The 26934-nt window shown below is 39.1% G+C and overlaps 3 protein-coding genes across 5 annotated transcripts; 1 reads left to right on the top strand and 2 right to left on the bottom strand.

Annotated features, from left to right (window-relative positions):
• Window positions 1-1613: 1613 nt before the first annotated feature.
• Window positions 1614-5299, bottom strand: LOC114562420 (uncharacterized). The gene is made up of 6 exons (XM_028588798.1): window positions 5251-5299; window positions 3760-3874; window positions 3506-3624; window positions 3061-3273; window positions 2848-2973; window positions 1614-2532 (listed from the first exon to the last, which is right to left on the bottom strand). Exons 1-6 carry the CDS (start codon window positions 5297-5299, stop codon window positions 2372-2374), a joined length of 783 nt encoding a protein of 260 aa, XP_028444599.1. The 3' UTR covers window positions 1614-2371.
• A 5184-nt stretch (window positions 5300-10483) lies between these two features.
• Window positions 10484-13563, bottom strand: arsia (arylsulfatase family, member Ia). Its single transcript, XM_028589996.1, has 2 exons — window positions 13247-13563; window positions 10484-12190 (listed from the first exon to the last, which is right to left on the bottom strand). Exons 1-2 carry the CDS (start codon window positions 13561-13563, stop codon window positions 10795-10797), a joined length of 1713 nt encoding a protein of 570 aa, XP_028445797.1. The 3' UTR covers window positions 10484-10794.
• Window positions 13564-20969: 7406 nt separating this feature from the next.
• tcof1 (treacle ribosome biogenesis factor 1) lies at window positions 20970-26708 on the top strand. Of its 3 annotated transcripts, none has more exons than XM_028589423.1 (9): window positions 20970-21045; window positions 21164-21264; window positions 22258-22310; window positions 22412-22464; window positions 22980-23038; window positions 23155-23329; window positions 24300-25418; window positions 25512-25624; window positions 25717-25934. In XM_028589423.1, coding segments are annotated over exons 1-9 (1710 nt in total). In that variant the 5' UTR covers window positions 20970-21044; the 3' UTR covers window positions 25753-25934. The 3 variants fall into 3 exon arrangements, 2 of the variants coding, with proteins under 2 accessions (XP_028445224.1, XP_028445222.1); XR_003693547.1 differs by adding an exon at window positions 26454-26708 and having other exon boundaries at window positions 21005-21264; window positions 25717-25848; XM_028589421.1 differs by having other exon boundaries at window positions 21005-21264.
• Window positions 26709-26934: the final 226 nt, after the last annotated feature.

The raw sequence follows: 26934 nt of genomic DNA, 5'->3' as shown, positions 1-26934 counted from the left end.
TATCATGTGAAAGAGTAGGTTTTTGTCACCACCCTCAGACATCACCACCGTGGCTCGGCCGCAACCTCGAGGTTGAACCACAGCTGTGAGGATATTTACGAAAACCTGACGGTGGTGACGTCTGACGGTGGTGACAAAAACCTACTCTTTCACATGATATGCATTAGTTGTTCACATTAGCCATCTTGTTTCCCCTCTATTGCTAGCTACTTCAGACCTCTTCTTAAAAAGTATACATTTATGTCATAATCTAATTTGATACAAAAGAGACGGTGTTAACGTGTTATGGTTGCGACAGTAGCAGTGTCCAAAAATATGAACAGGTTTAAGAGAAAATAGCAAACTTAAGGGAGCTTGAGTAATCTTGAAGCATGCAGTAGAGCTGAAGGTTTGAAAATGGGGTCCTCGGGAATGTAGTTGACCTTGTAGTTGCCTGATTTTATTGCTTTTTATAAATATCTGACGGTGGTGACGAATATGTGGGACACATTTTGAGCAACCACAAAATAATAGTAAATATTGTTAAAAACTCACTTTTTGTAGTTTTTAAAACTTATAAGAATGTAGCCTACTATTTCATGTGGTAAAGATATTTTTCAATTCAATTATTACTTTTAGTTTTTTAATCAAGTTGAAATGATTATCTCCTATCCGAGGACAACTGATTTTGTAGGTAATGGGCCAGCAAATAATCATTAAATAAAAAAAATAAAAAATAAACCTATAACTTTAATTTCTTATACTGCACTGTAACTTCTATTCTTATACTGCACTATCAATTTTATTCTTGTCTTTTAATGTTTTTAATTTGTTTATTAATGTTTTTAAATTGTTTTTAATTGTCTTCTAACTGCTCTTTAATGTTTTATGTAAAGCACTTTGAATTGCCCTGTTGCTGAAATGTGCTATACAAATAAAGCTGCCTTGCCTTGCCTTGCCTATAAAAGAACCTTAGCCTATATAGAACATATGTGCAAAGGACCCCCTGATTATAACCTTGATTCTTTTTATTCATTCATTTCCAACAGAATGAGCACTTTTCTTGGTGGTACATATTTTTGGCAAAGTTTCAAGAATCAGTGAAACGTGTTTGTAAACTTTTTCAAATAAGATTCACGCATTTCAAAATGTAACTTTACGTCGCGGCAGGACCGTCTCTCGGCCGTGGCTTGGTTGCGTTGCATTCTCCCCTAATTCTCAAAGAAGGCTGGCTTGCCCAGGACCAGGCCAGCTCAGCGGTGTCTTTCTTCCGTCGCGTGCCGCTGTCTCTCCTACCTACACCGGCCCATGCACCCTGTCCCTTCCCGTGTCCCATTTCTACCTGCTCAGTGCTGCTGTACATGAGGAGAGTACAGAGGGGGGCGTGGCTGCTCCTCAGTCACACAACAGAAGAGAGAGGTGACGGTTTCGGCAGCCACAGGAGTGCTCGCTGGACAATATCGGCAACTCTTTTTTTTCTTTTTCTTTTTTTTACAGAAAGTTGCCAGATTTGTCGCTAGTGTTAAGAAAAACTAAAAGACGTGTTTGTTTGATTTCTGAGGAGGAAAGAGAGGCTTGGGTCCAATTGAAAGTTAAGCAAAAAGGTTTAATAAAACAGCATGATGAAAACAACATGACAAAAACAATCAAACATAAAACATGAAAACACTGCCAGCAGTGGACTGCAAGACATGCTTCCCTTGTGGGGTCACAGTCCGCAGTCCTGAATCATTCTCAGAATCAGAATTATATTCTTGTCGAATTGTGGGTGTTTCCTTGAATGGAAACTGTCCCAGGTTAAAGACACACCTCTTATTTCAGGTTTACTCCAGTTCCCAGACAAAGGTTGTTTATCATGATAGTGACGATTATATTCAAGTTTACAGAGATATGCATTTCCTTTGTTCTAATCAAGTCTGGCCCAGCAGGGAGTGGCTCCCCAAAAAGCAGTAACAGTTACCTTTTCTGTGAGGACAATGAGTCTTCTCCAATATGCTAAATGTCAGACAAGACATGATGATTCTTTAGAAGCTTGAGTTTGGGGTGAGGCAGACAAATGCTAATTGGTGTAGTTATTTGATTAAATCTAGAAAGTACATTCTTTTCAAAACATAACTATTTTAACTTCAACACTAGTCGCTTTTGTGAAAAAAAAGTTGCTAACGGTACAGATCCACTTTTGCAACACGACTGTCGCGTGGTGTCGCAACGCCTCCCCTCATTTGTACGTTGATGGGGGTTCCTCAATTTACATCTAATCTACATTAAATCTACATTTTCTCAAATGTAACACCGCCTTCCCGGAATGCTTTGCGTGCACGTTGAAGTCGCTTGACGTCACCCATAGGAATAGAGTGGAGCGCGACACGACAGAAGCGTAAGGTGTTGGATTTCAACTTCTCATTTCAACCATCACAACAGAGTTCTCTTGATAATCCATCTTTCGACGGACCATCTTGTATTTCCTTTCCTTCCAAGCAAAATAGACGATGATCCCAATTAATGCAAGAACAACCACAGCTGCTCGCACACCACATATGAGCAGGGAGTGATCTGATTGAATAAAGAGACACAAAGATTAGGGCTTTGACAGGGAAGTTAGTTTTTACTGAAGTACCAGGGGTCATCTCTCTGCTGGAGGAAGCAACAACTTGATTGGCATGTGTGACGTGAGTGGAGGCTTTTATGGACACGTTGATGTCTATTGTTGGTTCAATACACAGGTTGTTATTGGCTGCAAACACCCACTTTGACATGTGCATCCCATTGAATGACTTGAATAAATCCACTGCAGCATGGTCACATTTTGATTGGAGGATGTGTTATTAGTGCAGGGGTTAATTGACACTGTGATGTCACTCCTCTTACCCACAGTGGAAGGGTCTGCAGTCGTGGCAGGAGTAGTTGTTGGCTGACACAGGGTATTATTGGCTGCAAACACCCGCTGTGATATGTGCGTCCCGTTGGTTAAGGTGCAGTTAATGAATATGAAGCCTGTGGGAAAGAAACAGATCAATGACTGATCTACAGTAAATGATCAGTGTCACAAACTTCAAACTGTCAAATAATGTTCTCACTCACCACATGTAGATATTGTCTTTTCTTCTGAGACATTACTGACTTGATTCCTGACTGAGCAGACCAGTCGTCCTGAGACCTTTTGTTTCAGAGTGATGCTGTTAGTCTCAGTATTTCCAGAGAGGAGCTCAGCGTCTGTCAGTGTGCGTCCATCCAGAGTCCAGCTGTACTGAGGACTGTCCCCTCCCCAGAGGAGCAGGACACCCTCATCTCTCCCTGGGACAGACACTCAGAGACCAGCAGGACAGAGGACACAGGAGCTGAAGGAAACACACTCAGATGACTTTTCACATTAAAAGAAGCTTGGTCATTTTATACAGTTTCTAATACAGAACAGGCCAGATATACATACAGAGATATATATAGAGTATGAAATATATATGTAGTTCAACAATAGAATATGACGTGTGTCTATTTATACCACTAAATTTGCAAAAGAGTGATTTACCTTGAATGGTCAACTGTAGAGTCCGCTGCTCTGATACCAGGCCACCTGATTCAAAGATTAAAAGTTTATGTTCACCTCCATCAGTCCAGCTCAGGTGGTTGATCCTAAATGTTCCATTACTGGGAGTAATTAAGGATCTGTTTGCTATCGCATTAGACACAATCCCATTCTTTATCACTCTGAGTATTATTGCTTCATTTGTTTTGCTTGTTGTATTTGTTGTTGTATTTGCTTTGATTGTTGTTTTTGTTGACCATTGGTATCTAAATATTTCTGAGGCGCTGTCCATCAGCTGGAGGACCACAGTTCCTCCCAAAGCTCCATAACACTGAGCTCCATCCTGCCGGCCATCACAGTAGGTTTCCACACCTGGAAAGTTTCGGGGAAAAAATGTAAACATGACAATTATGATCATTTAATTTCTATAATATGAATTACCATGACAACGTTTTATGCATAACAAAATATTGATCTAAGGCCAACTACAGTGGGGTTGGTGCAGTTGTGTAACTCTCAGACCACATAATGCACTCATGCTGTGGTTTGGGTTTTTTACACAGAAACAATTTTACTTTTAAATTATAGCAATTTAGATGTGTTTGGGGAAAATTGGGCAAGATATAGAGAATAGTTAAACTCTAAGTAGTATTGTAGTAATTCTAAAAAAGTCATAGTTTCAGTGTGAAAAAGCATGATATAACTGCAACAACATGGTACTATGTCATACAGTGTTTTATTTTAAATTGTCAAGTGACTTTAAGATTCAACACCATCACAGGAAGTTATCCACACCTGAAATCTTAAATGAATAATGTTTAAAAATCAAAATATCCCAATTTTTTAAGTCATATGCAAATACTCATACGCAGCCAATTATAACAGATTTCCAGGCACAGGTTAGTAAAATATATACATAAATGTATATATGTAGTAATATTCAGTAATATTCTGTGTTTAAATTAAAGTCAAGTTAACCTCACCCACTCATTACAAACTCGTGTTTTTGAGTGTACAAACTTTGTTTAAAAAAAAAGAACTTCAGTTTTAAAATACAGTGAAGTTTCACGTTTCTATATTTTATATATATATTATATGTATATTTTTCGGTGTGTTTTGGATGAAGAAAACACGTAGAATATTAACATTTTAAGTAATGGACCAACCAAAAAAATAATGATTTGTTTCTAATTCTTATTTGTTTTATTAATATAATGTTTGAAAAACAAGATAAATTATATTATTATTTCATTCTGTTAACTTTTGAAAAACTGAAAATTGTATGGGTGAACTGTAAATCTATGCTTCTCTTTATGCAGACAGGAAAATGTTCTTGTGCAAAATAGCCACAAAGAAATGTGTGACAGCTAAACATTTCACTAAACAACTCACGCACGAACTTCCCTCCTCTTTATTCATTAAATACCTTGTATTTCTGGTGACACATGATGTATCTGTGAATGATTATAATTTATCATTAGATTTATGCTTGAGTCTGCAGTCCTCCTTTTTACATACAGTAATTGAGTGAGAATACAATAAATCTAGCATCTTGGAGCTTATATTTCTTGTCATATGTAAATAAGAAATTACACCAGAGGAAGCTTTCAGTTCATTTCAACATCATAGGTCTAATGCAGTCAATTGAAGCTCAAAGCTAAAAGAAAAGATTTTTAATTATAAGACATCTCTTAAGATGATGTCAAACTGTAATTTTGGACTACATTAAAAAAAAACACACATCTCACCATGAGAGACTCCGAGTATCATCAGCAACAGTCCGATCTCAGCTTCCATGTCTCCTCAGTGTTCAGCCTCTGTTGACTCAGTCAGCAGCTTCCAGATCAACTTCTCTTCAACAGCAAACATTCACACCCACTACACTGAGCAGCCTGACGTGTCTTCTCTTAGTGATCAGCTTCAGATAAGAAAAGAAGCAGAAACTGTGGCCAACTGGTCATCTCTGTTCCTCATTTATGTTGAGACCAGTATAACAACAGCCTTAATAGCAGAAGACTAAATATTTTACTGTAATAGAAGTTGGAAAATGGTTTCAGAAGTTCCCCATGTTAAGATTAGATGTTATGTTTAACCTACACATTAAAGTCATAGCTCTCAGCTATAAAGGAAGTGAAACAAAGTGTCATCATACAGCATCAACACAGCTTCCCACAAAGTTCTTTTCTTTTATTCTATAGTGTGGATGTTATAAAACATTTGAACAGTATTTACATGTGCACAGTGTGACATCTTTGTATTTTGAATAATGTGTGGGAAATGAGACAATCCAGAAACAAGATATTTCGATATTTAATAACTAATACTTTCACTATTTTTATATATGCACAGAGAAGTTTTTTTTTGATTCTGAAAACAAGCAGGTCTCTGTAACAAACATGAAACATTACTGTCTTTTTATATCCAGGAGGAAAATGAAACAGAAAGTTACATTTAAAAGAAAATAGAAACCAATGCTACTTGACATAATTTGAGTGAAAACCCAAACACAACACAGCATTATTAATAAGCTGCACCATCAACTAATAACAGCCTTTAGAAATCAACTACTTAGCATAGTTCCTGCTGGTCTTTAAAGCTTTTGCACAAGCTTTAACAGCTAAGTACAGTTAGTGATGTTTTCTGGTATGTTTATATTAATACAATGATTGTTACTGTTAATAATAATAATAATAATAATAATAATAATAATAATAATAATAATGAAGCAACTTAATAATTCTATGTATCCAGCATTGCATGCAGTATTTCATTTACAGCAGTATCCTCCCATCATTTAAAAAGTCCAGTCTAAATTTGTATCATGTGGTGTCTATAATTGTACATCAAAGTTTGACTTTTTGTATCAGGACATATCATGTAGCAAGGGTTGAACATGGATGTAGACAGACCACTGATATTAAACCAAATGAAAAAAGAAGAAAAATTAACTTGTATTTAAAGTAGATTACATTACTTGCTGTTCTAAGAGATTTACCTTAAGTTAGTCATTTTATACAACAGACTTTAAAATATACAACATTGGTGTCAATTATGAAATGCAATCTTTTATTTATGTTTCACAAGGAGCAGATACAAATTACAATAATTTACAGTGTGTTATTCTGATCAGTGACCTCATAAATATGGTTACCCTGCTGCTGCTGTACTAAGAACATGAAGAAGACGACGTACATAACCGACAGTGATAGCTCACGTCAGTGTTTCCTTTTCCAATATTTTTCAACACTCGTGCAAGATACAAAAATAAAACATAAAAGATGGATTTTCCAGCTCCCGAGTTATGCTGAAAGTCCTGTTCTTTCTTGGAGTCCTCAGGTCAGAGTCCATCGGTGATACTGAGGCTCGAGCCTCAGTTGAGTCCAAACTGAAGGGATTTATTCTCGGTTATTTACCTGAGGATGCACAAAAGACAGAATAATTCTAAATGATTTTGTAGTTAAAGCAGAACAAAAGGCTCTGACAACAACACTATGTATTGATTGAAATGCTGCCATTATCTTATTTGTTTGATAATATATATATTTTACTTGACTTCTTATGGTGTCTCACTCTCCAGCAGACACAGCAGCACACCACCACTATCAGTAGAGCACCTAATGCACAACAGACTGGGATCCAGAAGGGCAAAATGTTTTCTGGGGAGAAGAGACCACAATGGTTATTATTTGTACTTACAACCTCAACAATATATAAATGTAATTATTTTGTATTTGTCAACCTGGGTGTCATATATTACATTTTACTACACGGCTCACCGCCTCAACTGTAGACACTGATGCAGAGTATGACAAAAAGGAACTAGATCCACTATATAAGCGTGCACCAGTTATGTTAGTTTGAGGCTGTTGCAGCAAGTTTCATAACTGCCAAAAATAAGATGAAAAGGTACACACCCTGCAGTGTGGCAGTTACAGTATGGGCTCCATCAACAGATCCAACAAGAACCAACGAGCTCCATCTGACAGACGAGTTCGATTAAAAACACCAAAAACACCAAGAAATCTCCAGCTGCTCCTTGTGTGCAGGAGCTAAAGTATTTAGGTCACTCCAAGAACATCAGGGATACCTTCTGTACTTTAGGTTTACACACTTAAAAACGTGTTTGAGGTAACTGTTGAGCTTTTTTTTAAGCATTAATTAGATTTTTTGATTTACTTTTGATTACTGTCAGATTTCTCTGCAATTTGTCTTACATCAAAATACCAAACACAATATTTAGCCTGACAACAAAACAAACACTTAAAAAATGCATAAATAAAAACTATAATATGTTCACACCCCTGCAAAAGAGTTAGTAGATGTTATCATGACCAAAATTCATGATGGACTAAAATGAGAACGAGACCCAAGTTGACAAATACTGAAAGCTCCCTTTGACCCACAGCCAGTTCCTGTGAACCCAGCACCTCTTTTTCACAGGACCTTACCTCAGTGACACCCACAGAGTATATTTAGTAATGTATAAATAATCAGTGAGCAAATGGAACTCTTATCTTTAAGAATGTTCTCAGGAGTAATTTGCAACAGTGCAATGCAGGACACACTTTGCATCATTTTGAAGATTTTGACTCATAGGCCTACATGTTGCTATAGCAACAGTAACTATGACCAGACTGAGGAAGTAATGAAGTTCTTGAAAGTAGAAAAAACACTATACAGCCTTTATACTGGCATGTATTTGGATTACAGTAAATACTGAGTGTGCTGTAGACTTTTTATACATTCTCCTTTAATCTTCTTTTGCACAAGTGGGTTCATTGTGTTGTTGTTTTTTGTTGGATTAACTTTATAATACTATAGCATTATTAAAGCATAAATAAGATGGAAGATAAGGTTATATTTTTAAAGACTTGCCTTGAACATCCAGTGTCACGTTCGTGCTTCTCATGAAGACCCCATCTTGAGTAAAGACCTCTACGATGTATTGACCTGAATCATTCCTCTCCACGTTTGTGATCTTCAGGGTCCCGTTGTTGATAAAAAACTCTGTCTTTTTTTTAAAATACTCCTGTATCTTCACCTTGTCTCTCTTCATGGAGAACACATTTATGGATCCAGTGGGAAGGTGCTTCTTACACTCCAGCTTATGGCCACTGGCATTGGTCATCACTTGGATGTACACAGATCCTCCGAGAGTAACAGAGCACAGAGATGTGTTCTGTGTGGCATTACATTTTGTGTCAGCAGCTGAAAAGAAAGCTAGGAAAAGGCATATTCAAAAGAAATCAGTTTAATTAATTCACCTTTTACACATTATTACAATGTGTAATCAATAATAAGGATTTTACCATGCGATACTCCAGCTAACATCACAAGAAGAATTACAACTGGCTCCATACTTGTCTGTCATCCAGAAGAACTGCTCAAGAGAAATGATAAACTAATCACTGTTAAGTGAGGTGATGAACCTCAGGTTGTCACAGATACTGACAGGAAGTAGTACAAATGTGGCGGTTTCATACAGCGGTCTGAAGGCAGGAAATGAAGGGACCTGTTTCACTTCTCCCTGCAAACACAGTCTTTAGCAATATGCTGTATACATGTGTAGCCCTACTACCCCACAAAGCTATCATTTTATGTCTTTATAGGCAGATTATTTTACCCCAAAAAATCATTGCCATAGAATCCATATAGGCCTACCTAATAAATGCAGACACTGCACTCTGCATTGATTAGCTCTGAGAAACTGAAGACATATCTACCAACAAAATGTGTTCTCAGCTTTCTTGAAAATGAACTTGCACATTTAAGTAGGCTATGTGATTACCTAACCACACTAAATCACATTAAATTTACTTGAGTCACATAATGCATCTTTTTTATACACAGACAGATGTCAGAAAGTGAGATAAAGGTAATTTATCACATTTTGACCAAGTGTGTAGTAACTGTGTATTGTCTTTGTAGGGCAGTGTGTAGTGTACCAATCTTCGGAAATACTTGCCGCATGTAAAGAAATCATATTTCAACCCTCTCTGTTGAAATATGTGAAACTGAGTCTCAGGTTTGCAATAGCCACCGTTTCAACATGTTTCAACCACAGTAGGTTACTTTTGCCAAGGCAACCTTGAGTTTTGTTCTGTTTTTAGTACATCTTCTGCTGGGAAAAACCGAAGTGAAAATGGTAACTATGCATGCACGTGTGGGTGACTGCATGAGACAAAAGTAAACTGTTTGAAAAAAAAAAAAAAAAAAGGAGGCCAGAGATCTGTCAGTGCCCTTAATCAAAATAGAATTATGGTGACACAACTTTCATACAGACCTACCTGTTAGGGTAACCTTAACTTTCAGCCCAACTTTCCCATCTGAGTTCCAGATCAGCAAACATTTCTGCACAACTTTGTACATGATGAAAGATTCACTGATTTGCTAGTATCCCTTGATGAGCCAACACAAGTATACACAATGTTTTGACCTTTTCAGAATTGGTTTGATGCTTTTTGTTTCTGCTTGTAGAGTGAATGATTCAAACCAGGCTGTCCACAAGAATAATGACTTGAATCTAGATCATATTGCTGTTGTGAGCACATCCAACAGATATTTATAGAGATATATACAGAACATTAACGTTAATTTGGAGTTGTGTTTCTGAACACCTAAAGCTCATTTTAATTTAAATGGAATAGAAGTAGAAGAAAAAACTCTTTTAACATTAGGCGGATCAGAAAACTGAGTTATGACACATACAAAAGCATATTTGGCATAAATAGTCATAGTTGAAAATAATTAATATTTTTTTTATTTTTTCATTTGAAAATGTATAAATAAATAGGTAGAAGACATTGAGAACTTGAGTTTGAATAAAAGAAATAAAGCTTGCAAGTAACATCATTTATATTCATTATAGTTATAAATAGTTGCAGATGATTTCTCCTTATCACCTTCCATCCATGTCAAATACAGCAATTCTGATATTACAAAATAACCCGATCTGGTATGTCTCTCTTGCACACACTTGCTTACATATTTGTATTATCTTGTAAGATGGAATCATTTTTCATTACAGAATTAATTAATTTATTTAAATTTAGGGGCATATACATTTTTTATTCAAAATAATTAAACCAGTTGAACAATTAATACTTTCATTGGATTTCTTTCATCAGACAGTTCCTCTATAGAGACTGAACATATACTTGCAGCTACAACTCAGTAACTGCAGCTGGATTGCAGAACCTTGGTTCCTTACTCAACAAAAACAAAAATATTCTCCTTCATATAATCTTATCCTAGGAGTGTCTTCTCTGAACCTGTTTTTAGTCATGTCCTTTCTATATCCTGTTGGACATGATCCTAGTGTTGAGTCTCCTGAAAAACAACCTGCTTTTGGACAGTTTCAGCTTCTTCGTCCAATCCTTGTTCTTTTTCTGGTAGACGGTGTCCCAGCTGTCCACCTCCTCATCTCCTACCCAGGGCACCCAGGCCCCTCCATTGAGGTGGGGGTCAGCCCGTAGGTCCTCTGATGGGTACCTTACTGGCACCGCTGTGCGATTGTAGAACACCAATCTAGCCAGCAGCTCTTTGACAACATCTGGTCTCTGCTCAGAAAGGTCAAAACGTTCGTTGGGATCTCCGGAGATGTTGAAAAGCCACACAGATTTCTGTACAGTGTGGCGCTCCAGGTTCCACCAGCTGCTGGGGAAACCCGGAAGCATCTGCGGCGGAATCCAGTCTCCGTAGCCGGGGTCTCCTGTTAGGAGTTTCCAGTCTCCAGCTCTTATGGAGGCCTGAACAGCTGTGTTCCAAATCCCATATCCTTTCTGCAGGGAGCCACTGCGTGCATGGTTGTACAGAGGGTCAATATTGTGGAGGATCTCTAACCTGGGTGACTCCTTCCCATCACTGATGGCTTCCCAAACATCATACCCATCCACCCCCTCTGTCAGGGACTCATTGCCACCTGCTAATCCCACCAGTGTGGGGTACCAGTCAGTGATGTGCACTAGGGCTTTACTCACCCTCCTCTTCTTCCTTAACAGAGGGCTGTGGACAAACCCCAGACCCCGGACGCCGCCTTCCCAGTAGGTGCCTTTACGTCCTCTGAGCGGCCAGTTACTACCGCCAGACAACGGCTGGCCACCGTTGTCAGTGGAGAAGATGATGACACTGTTCTGGTAGTAACCATACTTACGAAGAGTGTACGTTATATTATGTACTGCCTCGTCTACAGCTGAGACCATAGACGCGTATTTCCTGCGGGCCACGTTTTCCAGCCCGCGGTACGGGTAGATGTACTCCCGCGGAGACTGCAGGGGCGTATGAACAGCTTGGAAGGAGAGGAAGATGAACAGCGGCTGGGACTGAGGATCGTGGGTTGCCAGGATTTTGCGGACTCTCTGTGTGTAGAGATGGGTGGAGTATTTGCCCCTCTGATCCCAGGCGACCGACTCCCCCTCGTGGAGGTCAAAGCCACACCGCCCGGGGCCGTCACAGGAGTTGTATGTGTAGTAGTTCACACTGCCCGTTAAGGAGCCAAAGTATGTGTCAAAGCCACGGCGAGTGGGCAGGCACTCCTTCTTGTAGAAGCCCAGGTGCCACTTGCCAACCATGTGGGTGGAGTAGCCGAGCTCCTGCAGTCTCTGAGGGAGGGTGACCTGGTCAAAGGGCAGGCAGTTGGGCTGGCGGGGACGGATGATGGAGTGCTGCAGGCCAGTGTGAATTTGGTACCTGTAGGGTTAATCATTCAGACCACTGTTAGAGGGACAAATGTGTGATGTTATCAATGAATAATCAGACCCAACAGATGGTTATATAATTACACACAGGGATGGGACAGGAAGTAAGAGAGGAGGGGAGAGGGAGATTGTTCCCATTTCCTCCCTCAACTTCATGTACGGTTAACAAATGTTGAATAGGTGAAGACAGAAAGGCCACATAAAGAACTGTGAAAATAAATTTCACCTACAAACTTTTTTTTTTGTCTGAAACTTTATCAGAGCTTTGATCAGAACATTTGGGTTATCTCAGGTTAGATGTACAATAGACATTTTGACTCGTCATAGTAGTTCAAACACAAGTGAAACTACTTTATTGATGATGGCTCAGTTCCATCAAGTGTCCCATAAAACATGCACAATACCAACACCCTGGCTCACATAAATGGAATGCGGTCATATTAGATGTCATCAATTAGACATGTGCTTTTCCTACAATGACAAGCCAAAATGTCTGTGAATAAAAGGTATATTCACAAAAAAATAAAAATAAACAGTGCTCAATAAACAGTAGTTGTAGGCTATCATCAGGGCCTTAAGACATATTTAATTAAATGTATTGCAATATATTATCATATGTATTCTCAGATCTCATTTAAAGCTAAAGGTTTTAAACAGTATTTCCATTCAATAGCCTATTACTTTTTCAGACAGCAAAATTTAATGTCACCTCTCAGTGAAATCTAAATTTATTTAAAAAATGAAGATGGGAATATGAGGTTATTTACTGGTTTGTAATAATGCAGTTTTCAAGCCCAGATAAATGATCATGCTCCTTTTGATTTTATCATAAACATACTGCATAAGAGGGCATTTCCACTGAAGTTATTTTCTCAGAAACATGCAGGACACACAGTCCAAAAGAATATAGAATACAAAAACACATAGCCTAAACGTCTTACATTTAATCAAATCATAACAACTCAGCAGATATATAGCAGCTACATTTGTGTTGTACATCAACGTAATTAAATAAACCAGTCTCAAGTCCGAGGACAAAACACTTTACCTGCCAGTGATGAGCTGACTGCGGGAGGGCGTGCAGATGGGCTGGATGTAATAATTCTCCAGCTTCACTCCGTCAGCAGCCAGTTTATCCAGATACGGTGTCCTGATGTCAGAGCTGTGATAGCCGATGTCGTTGAATCCCTGATCGTCCGTCATGATGAAAATGATGTGAGGAGGCTGCGGGACGGGAGAGCTCTCAACAAAAGCGTGCATGGGCTCGTTTTCCACCTGGTTAGGACTCAGACTCAGGTCCCAGGTCAGGTACCCGAGGCTGAGCAGGCTCATCATAGAGAACCCGGTCAGAGCTGTTGTTGCCATGGTTCCTGTGACACTTGACATCAGTTAAACTAAGCAAGTTTTCAGTATGTCGTCAGCAAATCATTGTGCAGTGAGGCTGAGAGTGAACAAATTTCAAACTCTTGGCACTGAAATGCAGTCCAGCAATCAGAAAAAAAAGCTACACCTCCATCCTTACAGACTCTCCAAACTGTTTCAGCCTCCTTTGAAAAGATTTCACTTTCCCTTGTGGTCCCGTTAACTCCGCCTCTTTGCCCCGCTGCCTCACTGAAATAACATCAGCGCCCTAGCACCCAAAAACACCCATAGATTGTGATGTTTCTGCTACATCCAATAGTGAGTTTACATCTCATATTTGATCTCTTGTGGTATCATTTTAATATAGATATATCTATCTATATAATATCTAGGCAGTTGACACTGATATGTTGGATATTCTTCTGAAAAACCTCATGAGTTTGATGAAAGTTCTGTTGCAAATGTTCACATTTTGCTCTATTCAGTGTAAAACCAGCTTCAACCATGAACACAGAAAAAAAAACTCACTCCATGCACCCTACTCCTCATTCCTGCCATTTCATGGTTGGATTTCAATGAACCACACTGCACAAATTACTAGAAACCAAGAAAAAAAACATTCCCATCTGACCTGGTATAGCCGTGGGTGACAGAGACTCCACAGAAAGACCCTCGCTCAGAAAAACACGATGTGTGGGGGAGATTTGAGTCTGTGGGCAGCTACGGGGCCCTACAGACACAATCACGGACACTGTTCCACACTCCACTCCCCTGCACTCACCAACACTCTCGTATTATTCCTGCTGTTTTATGAGAGCTGCAGACCCGAGGAGAGAGACAGAGCAGGCTTCCCAGACTCTGATAACATCTCCAACCAGGCCTCAAAGAGCCACTTTACAAATCATCCAGCGTGTCAACAGAGAGCAGCAGGACTGCACAGCCTCAGGCACAGATCCTGTGTGAACGTATTACCCGACAGCATGTTGTCTGTAGACCTTCAACATGCTGCAGATTAACTGGGAACCAAGAAAGTTCTGTGGAGAGTCGTGAAACAAGGAATTAAGGACACTCATTTGTAAAGAAGAATAAATACATTTTCGATTTTATCGATTTTTAAAGAACATGGCTAATAATGTAGTGTGCAAGGTGAGGCAACATAACATTTATGTCTTTTAAGATGGTCACGATGAAGTGATCATGTTGCCCTAAACTCCTACCGTGACCCTGTCGAGAGACACAACAGCCTACACATTGAACCCGGACTAATGTTGCAGTCTTTTACTATGGCAAGCCACTTGGTAAAAATATCTAGTTTCCCATATGTCATTCTGAAAGAACTTCACATTTTTATGTGCTATATTGTAACATTTTGACCACGTGCTGGCAAACTTCACATTCTGTATGATGTGAGAAGGTGGTCAGGCAGGAGGGCCCAGACATACAGGATCAGAAATATTAACGACCATGGTATCATGGAGCACGCTGTAGCTTACATACTGCCAAACTAGGTGAAAAAAAAATCTGGCATCCCATCATGGCCTCGTGAAGTGTGCTACCACAATCAGGGACACCATGGGTTTTGTGCAAAAATACTGTATTGATTGTTTAGGAGGCCCAAATATGATCAGCTTTTGTACATTCACTGTGGTATATGTCCTAATATCATTTTCACATTAAACCCTAAATCCTTTGAATAACTTCAAGTTGTTGAGGTGAAACATGGCCTGCACATAGAAACACACGCTGGAAGGTAAAACATCACACCTTGCAAATGTTGATATTGGTTACGGAGAGACTTGTGGGCATGGAGGTCGGGGGGGGAGCAAAAGGAAGTATGAGCCCTCCCGTAAAGGGCATGAAGCTGCGGCCGGGGATGTTTGCCCAGCAGCAAAAGCATCATTTGAGTTTAGGGCAAGTCAGGAGAAGAAAAAATGATTGAGCTGCACCTGAAGTTTTACACTCTCGTGTTTATTTATGTAGTTTTCCTAGAGGGAACGGCTTGGACAGCCGAAGGTCTTCGCAAAAAATCCCACCAAACATCAGAGAAACATTGGGCAATCACACTGAAGAAGGTCACTCTCCTTTAATGAACCAGTCATGTTGAGTTGTTGTTGACCCATTTGTGACACAGTGGAAATGTAAGTCTAAACTGCAGATTGCATTCTCAGACTCTTAGTTTAGTCTTTTCATCTCCTAGATCACTCTCTCCTGCTTTCCTAAATGACTACATACGAAAAGGACGTTTTCAAAGTGAGGTTCTGAGTGGAAAATATATCTTTACTACAGTAAATGGAGATAGATGTGACTTTGAAATCAAGCTACTTTGAAAACTCTCAAAGTTACATTTATTGTGCATCTGCGGTGTGTTTGTTAGTTGTGCAGTATACCCTCCTCATTTATCCAACATCTTCTAGAGGATATGAACAGAGTGTTGTGGAACATCGTAAATTTAACAACGCTTCCTTTTTTCCACTTCTTAATTGAAAGAGGATATATAAAACAGGAGCTCATTACTTCAAACTACTTTCACCTTTTCTTCTGTTGTCAGATCAAGAGTTTAGATGTAATGAACAAAACGCAAGAGCAGCATAAACTCATATGTGTATTAGCTCCAAGAAATAGTTTTAACCAACTCCAACAAACACACAGAAACACAGACATACACCTTCACAGCATCTCCTTACTTGTACGCCAATTTCTGACCAGGTTCTAAGCCTTTTTCTGGGAAACCATAAAATACAATGAGTTGAAAGGGAAGCAGAGGCTGGGGGTGCTGCTGCTGCTGCTCTGTGTCGGTCGGCACCAGATGTTGGCTTTGGCTAAAGGAAGAGGGGCTGTTACTGAATACAGCTGCTCCCCTTTGCCATGAACACTACCCTCTTTCTAATCAACGCAGCCCTGCCAGTAAACCTGCACATTTCTCCCCCTCTTTGCCCAATTTTCTAATCTGAGTGAGAGTGGATGGAGGTTTTCTTTCTTCCTGTGCGCCAACCTTGAGCCAAAAACCTTCACTTCAATAGGGGTGTATTCAGCTTGTCGCCACTCTACTACAAAAGTACCTTTGTTTCGAGAGTCTGAGCAACATCTCTTTTTTCATCTGTTATAATTTTTCAACATCCCTTCATCAAATCCGGTAATTTTAGGGCAAGAGTCAATGATTATATTGCCCTACAAAGGCAGACAGCAGTAACTACAGAAGCACAGATGTTGAGAGATAAAGGTTTAAAGTTTTCTGGCTGGCCTGCATGACAAATAGAAACTTTGTAATACCTTCATTTAATGATTTTTAAGGTTAATTATTTTACCCTTAATATACTTAAAAACAGAGATGCATATACAACCTTTCTTTGGATTTTCCCATCATGGTTGGATTTCCGGCTTCATTTAGTTATGTGGAATGAGAAACTGAATTTCAAAGACCTCGGCTTCATTCAGGCTTATAACAGCATGTCAAATTACACAGTAGTTTTAGTTTAGCTGTGACACCACCAGCTAGCTTTCCCTTGATACTGTATAGCACACTCTGCTTAAGCTAGTTGGCAGTTTCTCTGTGACAAAATGCAGTCAGTGTGCAGTTACAATTTACTGGCTTGGTTTTTTGCTCTGTTACTGCACTGCTAATTAGAAAAGCTGTTTTCACTGGTCTTAATTAAACTTGGACCAAATAGGCAGTTACTTGTTTTGCCTTTGTAAATACATGACAAATATATGCTAATAACAGCACAATAATGTAACAACTAATCTTAATCAGGTCGTTATGGTCTACGAGATTTGGGTGTGGGTGTGGGTAAGCCACACGCTAACAGGTGGATGTGGTTTACCATGTCACCTTCAACAGCCACAGCCACCACTTTCAGTAGATCTGCAGTGCAAAAAACATTTGTATATGTTGGAAAAAAAGATGAAGCTCTGTTTCAATCCGTATAAATAGCACTCTATCATCTCTTCTCTGGGACAATTTTAACATCCACACATCATGCCGTACCAGGTGGGACCTCACAGGTGAGGCAGTCCAGGGCTCCAGTGCTGGCCTCAGCCCCAGACTGAAGGTGTGTTTGATTTGGCTCTTGTGGATCTGCAGCCGCACCTGGGCAGGAAGACCATGCACAACACTTCATTATGACCCTCTAGCAGAGCCACCTGGATGGACATCTGAAAGGGACATGCACAGGTACAGGCTAATGTTGCCCGGGCAACAGCTCATTTGCCCTTGTTGGCTGAGTTGGCCCTCTGGAGAAAAAAACCTAAATAAACTTTTATTTTATTTTTTTATTTACTTTTTTTGCTGTTGTGGCAGTCTATCATTAGTAAAGTTGAGTATGTTTTCTGACAATATGGGGTACAGGCACAAAATATAAGCCACTTCTAATTAAAATACATTAGTTTGTAATTTGTGTCATAAAAGATAATAAAATAATGTTGATTAAAAGTACAACCCATTTCAGACACATTACAGTTCTTCTCTTTGGCACCTCCAGTGGACATTTGTTTCTCAAAACTGGCAGAATATATGCTACCTGACAGTATGTATTTGTGGCACTGCAAAAACGTTAGTGAGTTATGAGTCACTTCCTGTTTGGTGAGTTGATAAAGTGTGTTTACTCTTCATCCTAAAAGACGGCAGAAAAATGTTGAGACTGATTTCCTCCTCTGAGGCATTTTAATGAGATCAGGCACAGGCTTTTCACAATAAGAGAATCCTTTTTGAAACAGAAAAACAAATGGCAAAGGTGGGATTTGAACCCCCAACCTTCACACTGTGGACAGTTTCTCTTCCAACTGACCTCTGAGGGCTCTGAAAGGTCATCTCAATATTTAAATTAAGGTTAAACTTCACAGAGTCAGCTGAAATCTGTAAAGCAGGTGTCAGGTTATTTAATAGATAGATACATGTATTAAACTATATTGATATTCATCAATTTAAACTTGGGAGTTTCAGAATTTCATTTTTTTTTAAGTAATTAGTTGTTATCACTTTAAATTAGTTTTAGACCGCAAGGCTCCAGAGCAGAGCGGAAGAGCATGCGGTGTATCACACAACAAATCGGACAGATACATAATGACAGCTAGCTCTATTAGATTAGAGAATTACTGTAAAAGAGCCATGTCAGTAAAAGTGTGATGAGGCAAAAGATAGATGCTGTGCACTATAGTATTCATAATTTAAATGTACATTATAGAACGTATTCAGAATTATATTTTAATGTTCCATTTGGAGAGAGCTCCATCTTCGAAGTCTCTGCTGAGCTTACACATACCTTTATAGTGTGATAAGGAGAACGGTAGATCTTGCACACAGCAATAACAAGGCTTTTATTATTTTAACACTTAAAAAATTTGAAACTTTTTGTGTAGGTGTATTTGAAATTTCCTTAATTAATGAAGCAATCAGTCATAATCTTTTAGAACGAGATGTTAATACATCTTAAAGTGTTCTTACAAAAAGGCAGGCTGTGGCACAGTAAAGGTCCCCAGGAATAACAAGTCTCACCGGGTATAGTTGTAGGTAATTACCTGCAGAGTGAGCGCAGACGTGAGCTGCTAAACATGTGGAATGTAAAGTAGATTTATTTCCTGTGAAACAGAGTGCCATTTACAAGGGTAACCTGTACAAATATTTTTACTGTGACATGTCATCAAAGCTGAGGGAAATGTCCAGCTTCTTTTTTTCTTGTGATCAAGGATGTAAAGTTATTTGGTCTCCTCTGCATCTCAAATAACTTTATCTCACTCTCTAAAATGCTATTTACTGTAACACCTATCAGTTGTTAGTTTAATATATCATGACATTTAGAAGAAAAGTGGGCTAAGGACATATTACATTTCCTATTTTACATATTGTTATTCTTCCATAAATCCTTGGTGGTCTGTCCCATCAACACGAATGGGAGCTGAGTCAGCCTCATAACCAACACCGTTTTGCCAAACCCGTGGTGTGTGTGTGTGTGTGTGTGTGTGTGTGTGTGTGTGTGTGTGTGTGTGTGTGTGTGTGTGTGTGTGTGTGTGTGTGTGTGTGTGTGTGTGTGTGTGTGTGTGTGTGAGTTTGGAATACACATTTCTTTCCTTTCCTGGTTTTGCTCCATGAATGGGACTCTTTCAGCTGTTTGCTCCTGCTGACCCTCTGCTTACCCAATACTCTCCTCCAGTTTGACCCAAGGTCTCACCACCAGCTCTCTCAGATCCACTGCCCAGACACCCTTACCAGCCGAAAAAAAAAGACATGCCTTTATCCAAATACACCTGATCAACTGAAGATCGACCTTCCTGGCAGCCTTTGAAAAGTTAGTCTGATTTGTCAATTTGACTTACCTTGTCGATTGTCTGGTTCTGAGGTTGAAGGATGTTTTTACAACATGAAGAGATTTGAAAAGAGAGCTGAGTCAAGAAACCTAGAACCACAAGAGAAAATAACTTAAATGGCAGCCAGAAGGGACAAGAAGAGGCAGTTTATTTAAGGACTTACAGGATAATGTCAGTGTTATTTCCCAAAGTACGACTCAGTGGTCTATGTTGGTCCTCTCTTTTATTTCTCACCTTTTTGTGTGTGCACGCAGTCATCACAGCTGGAGATATCAGGCCTTGCTTTGCTCGCTAAATGTCACCGTTCAGTTATGCACCTTTAACAGGGACAGACAGTCAACTACAAACAACACGCTGCTTTAATTTGTTGATAATCCGTTCATACTTTTATTTAAGTAAGCTATTGAATGAATGGAATTTGAATACATCCTCCACCACTGGTCACTTGACAAGGTTTTTGTTATACTATGATTTTAGGGGATCTTTGTCATCCAGGACAGAAGTAAATTTTATTCTAAGACAAAGTGTCTGTAAGTTTGTATTTTAAAGGTTCCAAGAACAAGTAGACTAAATGTTTCTGAAATGTTGAAAGGTAGATACTAAATGAACAACAAAATCTAAAGGAAATGAGAACAAGCTATCAGATCACTTGCTAGACTTTTACTAGGGCCAAGTATGCCAACATTATCAATGATGTGGAACCACCACCAAAGGGAGTTGCTCATCTGTTAACAAGTTTCTTTCCTGAGACAGGATATGCAACTGGTCTGAAATTGAGCAACATCAAAAGAAAAGTAATGAGCAGGTTAAAAATAAAAAATAAATTTAAAAATAAAGGATCTTTGTTGGTTGGTGTGAATGGCTCAATTTAATACTGGGGCCAGTGTGATATTCTGCTTAAAATAGCAAATAGGTGAAACAACAAACTGCGCCCAGACAGTCAAAAAAAGAATCCGACCAGAAACTACAAAGGACCCTGAAAAGACAATAACGTAATGGGATATTTTGTATTAGCAGAGGAAGGCTTTATTGGAAATATAAATATTTTGCATGACTTCTGACAGCCTGTGCCCTTGCTGAATATGGGCTGTTTCGCGGAAGAACTACATATCCCATGGTGCATTGCAGCGGCAAAAGGAACCACGTCCTGAGTTCAGAGTTCAACATGCTAACATGCTTGTTTCAGTAAGTGGAGTAGCAGTGACTTTGCAGTGTGTGTACAGTTTGTTTTAATATGAATATACTTTTAAGTTAGTCGTGACTTTTGCGTGTTTATTTTGTCTTCGTGTGTCGAACATGTCAGTGGACGCATCAAAGCACGAGCTGACCCATCTCATCTACCGCCATTTGAAGGAGCATGGTTTCCACTCAGCTGCAGATGAGCTACAGAGGCACAGCCTACAGGTCAACAACACACACACATACACACACACACGCACACGCGCACACACATTGTGTAAAGTACTCTGGTGGAGTTTCCATCAATGTTTCCGGTTTGAAAATGGAAACACTTCCAGTGATCATTCACTTGAAAAGTTGAATTGCCGTTACAACCTGTTAAGTGTACAACGACTTTAGTTTCTTTTTTACAGTCTAGGTACTACAGTATTTTGTCACACGTTAAACTAACCTCCAGTTATCGTCACACAGACGTTGTTATAAGTAATGTATAACATTACTTCAAATATAGTGTAACAGTGTGCCTACTTACATTCCCACACTCTTTGCAGTAGTTTTCAAACTGCTAGTCTTCTGTTCATCCCACTTTATTTTTGTTTCATGTGCATTAATGTTTTTTTGGGGGGGATGCATTTAGGAGCTGTTATTGTCAGCCAGTCAGGACCTAGTAATGTTGCTGGTGATTAGATCTTAAAAATGGCTTCACAGTAATTATGACATGTGTAGACAGACCTAAGTGCTGCCCACATCATGTTTTTTTCAGCAGTTCAAATTGTGAGAGAGAAAAGAATGGCAAGTGTATAACAGGTGTTAAATAATTAAAATACAGTTCAAACTTAATGTGGGACATTTTAAGATGAAATGGATAATACGAGTTGCCAGTATAGCTTTAGTTCATAAGGCCCAAACTGGGTAAACACAGAGCAATTTCAAAAACCACACCCTTTTTTGTCAAACACAGGATTGAGTAATGTCATTATTACTTGCTCCATTGCATAACAATAATTGCTGGAATGGAGGCATCAATAATGTGATCAGTGATCAAGTGCTTTTCCTGCTATGACATGTCAAAAACAAATCTGTGAATTTGATTCATGTGGAAATGTTGAAAAAATATTGTCGTGCTAGTAAGGCTATCAACATCAGGACTGTATAATGGTATTAAATAGTATGCCTAATCATTGCATGGTTTGATATTTAGATGTTATTTTTCTGCAGGGGGAGAAAAAAACATCTGCAACATTATTGGACATCTACAGTTCGTGGTTAAAGTGAGTATGATTTTTTAATTCTTTGCAGGAATCAAACATCTCAATTTGACTTTGTTGGTAGTGATGACATGTGTACCAAGTATTCTTTCTATTCCCGTCAGGGACTCAAAAAAGAAAAAGCAGCCGGAGTCAGCCAAAGGGACTCCAGTTAAGGGTATGACTGCTTCTTTCTTCAACCTTACACAGCATGGAGATGGTCCAACTCTTTGTGCATTGTTTGATAATTAGATTGAATTGCTTTTTCATTTTTGAATCCTGTCAAAACTGGAGATGTGGGGGGCTGTTGAGAGGTCTGATTTGTCAGACTCATCCCCATTTCATTCCTTCTTTGCCTCCAACTTGTTTCAGGATGACTTGGGTTTTTCCTCCTATCTAAAAACCTTCTGATTGACTGTTTATTATGCAATGTTCCTCAACTTGCATTGACATTTGAGTAGTTAAGTCAAGTTTAAATTACAGGAAGTTAAATGATTGTGTGAATCAAAGAAAGAAATGCAGCAGCACCTCTGAGCGGGAAGCTCCAGCTGCTGCTGCATCAGCTGCTGCTGCATCAGCAGCAGTTTTAACAGCACCTCCTGTTGCTGTCAGTCACAGAAGAACTAAGAAATGATAATCTGGTTGTGCACTTGAATACTTTTTTAACCCTTTCTACAAACTTTTTATGTACAGCCACTCTAAAGAAAAAGAAGGACAAACCTGCAAACAAAGCAGAGACGCAAAAAAAGAAGGTGATTTCTTATTTTGTTTTTATTTTTGAATGTGACATTTAAGCCACAGGTCTAACAACTGGTCCAATTCATGTTCTTTAACTTTTTTACTAATTAGTCTGTTCTTTTCTATTTAGTCCGTGCCAGCTAAAAGGAAAAAAAGTGAAGGTAAATCTGCAGAAAATGTCATCAATGCGAAAAAATCAAAGACCAAAACAAAGGACAAGTTGGTGGCCGCTGGAGAAGATGATTCAGACTCTGACAGCAGTCTGGATGTAGATAAATGGAAGAAAATGGTCTTACAGATGACAGGTAGGTGCCACAGACTAAATTCTTCAACAATTAGTGACCTCAGTTTCCAAATTCTTATTGAGTGTTGTTGATGTAACACAGTGGTAAACATGCCCCTGTCCCAGCTTTTTTGTAACGTGTTGCAAATTCAAAATGAGTTAATATTGGCAAAAATAAAACATAAAGTTGATCAGATTGAACATTAAATATCTCGTTTTTGTAGCGTATTAAATTGAATATAGGTTGAAAAGGATTTGCAAATCATTGTATTCTGTTTTTGTTTACATTTACACAACGTCCCAATTTCATTGTAATTGGGGTTTGTAGGTTACTGCTAATATTTCCAAAGACCAAGCACTGAAACAGTTCAGGGGAGCGTGCCTATGTTCCCACATTTCTAAGAATTGGTTTTTTTTTTCACTGAAAATTAGGCTCTATGTTCCCCCAGCCCTATGTTCCCACATTTTTTTCAAAATGAGTCCCTATGTTCCCACATTTTGTTTTTCATAAATTTGTATGAGATTTTATCCCCCTTTCTCCCAATTTGGTAGCCAAATACACCCAACCTATTATCCAGTAGTAATGGACTACAGATGGAATGTAACCCTAACATAATTTTAAGAAAAATCTTAGAAATGTGGGACCATAGGGCTGACCCCCACTTCAGATAGCCAGATACTCTAGGTAATTTTTGTTGTTTACATTTGAACGAGACAGAATGAAGGGTGGCAATGTTGAAATCCTTAAGAAGATTGACTAATGCAGGACGTGGTGGGAAATAAAAAAAGACAGGAAAATCTGGGTCCTCTCACTTAATGGGAGAAAGACAAGAACACCTCCCGTGAACGACTCCACCATGGGAAAACAGTGATGTCATACTAACAGAGCTGTGTACAGTAGCCGTGTGGCTGCCATTGATGTTTTATTTTAAGCATTTGTGCCACCTAGCAATGTTTGTTCCATGCCTTCACCGTGTTTACTCTGTCCACAGAGTCTGACATGGCCAAGATGGACACCATCAATGCTCTGGACTCGTCTGCACCGCCCGCCATTAAAAAGAGAGTGAGGAAGCCGCGGGCTAAGCCTCCTGCCAAAACCGACACTCCAGTTCAACAGAATAACAGGACAGTTGGAAAGAATGAAATGGCGGAGGAGAAAGCCACGACACAAACAGCAACAAAGAGTAGTAAACCCAAGAGGAGCAGGCCAAAAAAGAGTTCACCTGTGACCTCGTCTGCCCCCCCGAGCCAAGAGCAAAACACCAACGCTGTAGAGGACAGGCCAGCAGCATCCACTCTCTCCTCGTCAAAACAGACGCCACAGAAAGAGAAAAGAAAAAAAGATGTGACCCCGAGTGAAGAAAAAACAGATGAGACGTCTGAGCCCAAGAAGAAGAAGAAGAAAAAGGAGAGGACTAAAGATAAGGTGGAAGAGAATCCGAATGAGACCGGTGGAGATGGAAAAGACAACAACAGTGAAGAGCAGAAGAAGATTGTAGTCACAGAGCAAGAGTTAGCTGATAAACCTGCAAAGGAGAAGAAAAAGGCAAAAGGAACAAAGGGAGATAGTAAAATGAGCAAGACGGAAGAAGAAATCATGAGGAACAAAAATGGGGATGTTGACAACGAGGAAATTTCCGAGCCGACAGTGCAAGAAAAGAAGGCCAAGAAGAAGAAAAAGGAAAAAACTGATAGTGAGGAAAATCCACTGCAGACAGCGGAAGAAAAGAAAGCAAAGAAGAAAAGGACCGCTGGTAGTGAGGAAAATTCAGAGCAAACAGTAGTAGAAGACGGAGAAAATTCAGAGCCGGTAGTTCAAGAAAAGAAAGCAAAGAAGAAGAAAAAGGAGAAACCTGATGAAGAAAATTCAGAGCAGACAGTTGAAGAAAAGAAAAAGAAAAAAAAGCACAAATCTGGTCATGATGAGGAGACGTCAGAGCAGATAGTTGAAGAAAATATAACAATGACCAATGAATCAGAGACGCCAGAGCAGGTGACTGAAGTGAAGAAGAAGAAAAAGATAAAGGACTCATCATTGAAAAATAATGACCCAGAACCACTACCTCCACCTGACTCCGAGACATCAAGTCCTCCAACAGAGAAGAAGAAAAGTGAGTAGATAAGTCACATTAATCATGACAAAATGCAGTTGTTGTTTTTTTTGCACGTTTTGTATTCACCTTTTTAATTTGTCATTCTGTCAGAAAAAAGCAAGTTGAAATCCGCCGAGGTCCCAGAAACCCCGGAAGTTTCTGTCCAAGATGCTTCGGCCACACTAACCCTCCAAACGCCCTCAAGTGACACCGGCCACAAAAAGGTATCCCAGAACCCCAGTCTGCACCAACTCTCTGCTTTAGATAGTTCTTCAGTTGCTTGAATTTTTCTTTCTTTTTCTGTCATTCTTCACAGAAAAAGAAATCCTCCAAGAGTTGTGAAGATGTTTGATTCTTCATCCCTGCAGAACCAAAGGATGAAGGCAACGCATCCGGACCGCCTTATTTCTAATCATATTTTAATGGTTAGAAGGATCACTTAAACATTGTAAAGAGAAAATTACTTTTCTATTTTTTTTAAATCTTTTTCATTTGTTTTGTGTGTACTATGCCACCGCTGTTATTTTTCACTGTTTTATCCATAGACTGTTAATATTAATGGACAGCGCATCCGGTTCGGCGAAGTGCTGCAAATGCGGAAGTGCCTTGAACCTGCATTCTATCTGAATTCCAGCAGGGGGCGACACGTGCGGTTGCAAAAGGAGGTCTGTTTCTGTAGAAAGTCTATGATGTGATTGCCAGTGAAAGTGTTTAACGTAACGTAGAGTGTAAGCAGCTCCTCCATCACTCCTCCCTCTCGTCTAAAATAGTCACATCTGCAACCAGGATGGCTGCGCCCGTAACGGCAAACTCGGCGACTCATATCAGATCTCCACAAACCAATGGGTGACGTCACACATGCGCTGTCCATTAATATACAGTTTATGGTTTTATCTGATATTGCCATTTTAATGGCATGAATATATAAAAGGGATGTATACCTGATTGTTGAATGGAATGGATGATCCCTCTCATGATATTTCTTTGAGTGAAATACCGTCATTGATTGAACCGAAAAATGTTGATCTTAAACACATTCTCTTTCCGTCTCAGGAAATCTTCAATATATGCCTGTTAACTCAGCTCTTGGGGAGAAAAAAAGAACACATCACAACTTTTGACCAGTTTTATATTTATTAAAAAATATATGGACAATTGTTTTAAAAGGCTATTTGATGTTGTGTTAAATTCCTATGTTTTTGAAAAACATGTTTTGTAAACAAAAGTTTTAAATGCTTGATGAAGCTTTCGCATATGCATTGTACATTGTGCTTTTAATACAAATTAAACTCCATAGTTTTTTAAGCATGTTCTCCGTATGCCTGAAGTCTGTTTTTGAGGGCAGTTGCAAAGATTACCCAATTAGTTGTCAACTATTAAACATGAATTCTCTAATTCCAGCTTCTTAAATGTAAATGGTTTCTAGTTTCTTCACTGTTCTGTGACAGAAAACTGAATATATCTGAGTTGTGGACAAAACAAGACATTTGGATGTCATTTTTCACCTTGTTTTTTTTACATTTTATAGACAAGG

Source organism: Perca flavescens, chromosome 10, assembly GCF_004354835.1.
Source record: "Perca flavescens isolate YP-PL-M2 chromosome 10, PFLA_1.0, whole genome shotgun sequence".
NCBI classification, from domain to species: domain Eukaryota; kingdom Metazoa; phylum Chordata; class Actinopteri; order Perciformes; family Percidae; genus Perca; species Perca flavescens.
Note: the sequence above shows the minus strand (reverse complement) of the source record. Positions and strands in the feature narration are given on the sequence as shown.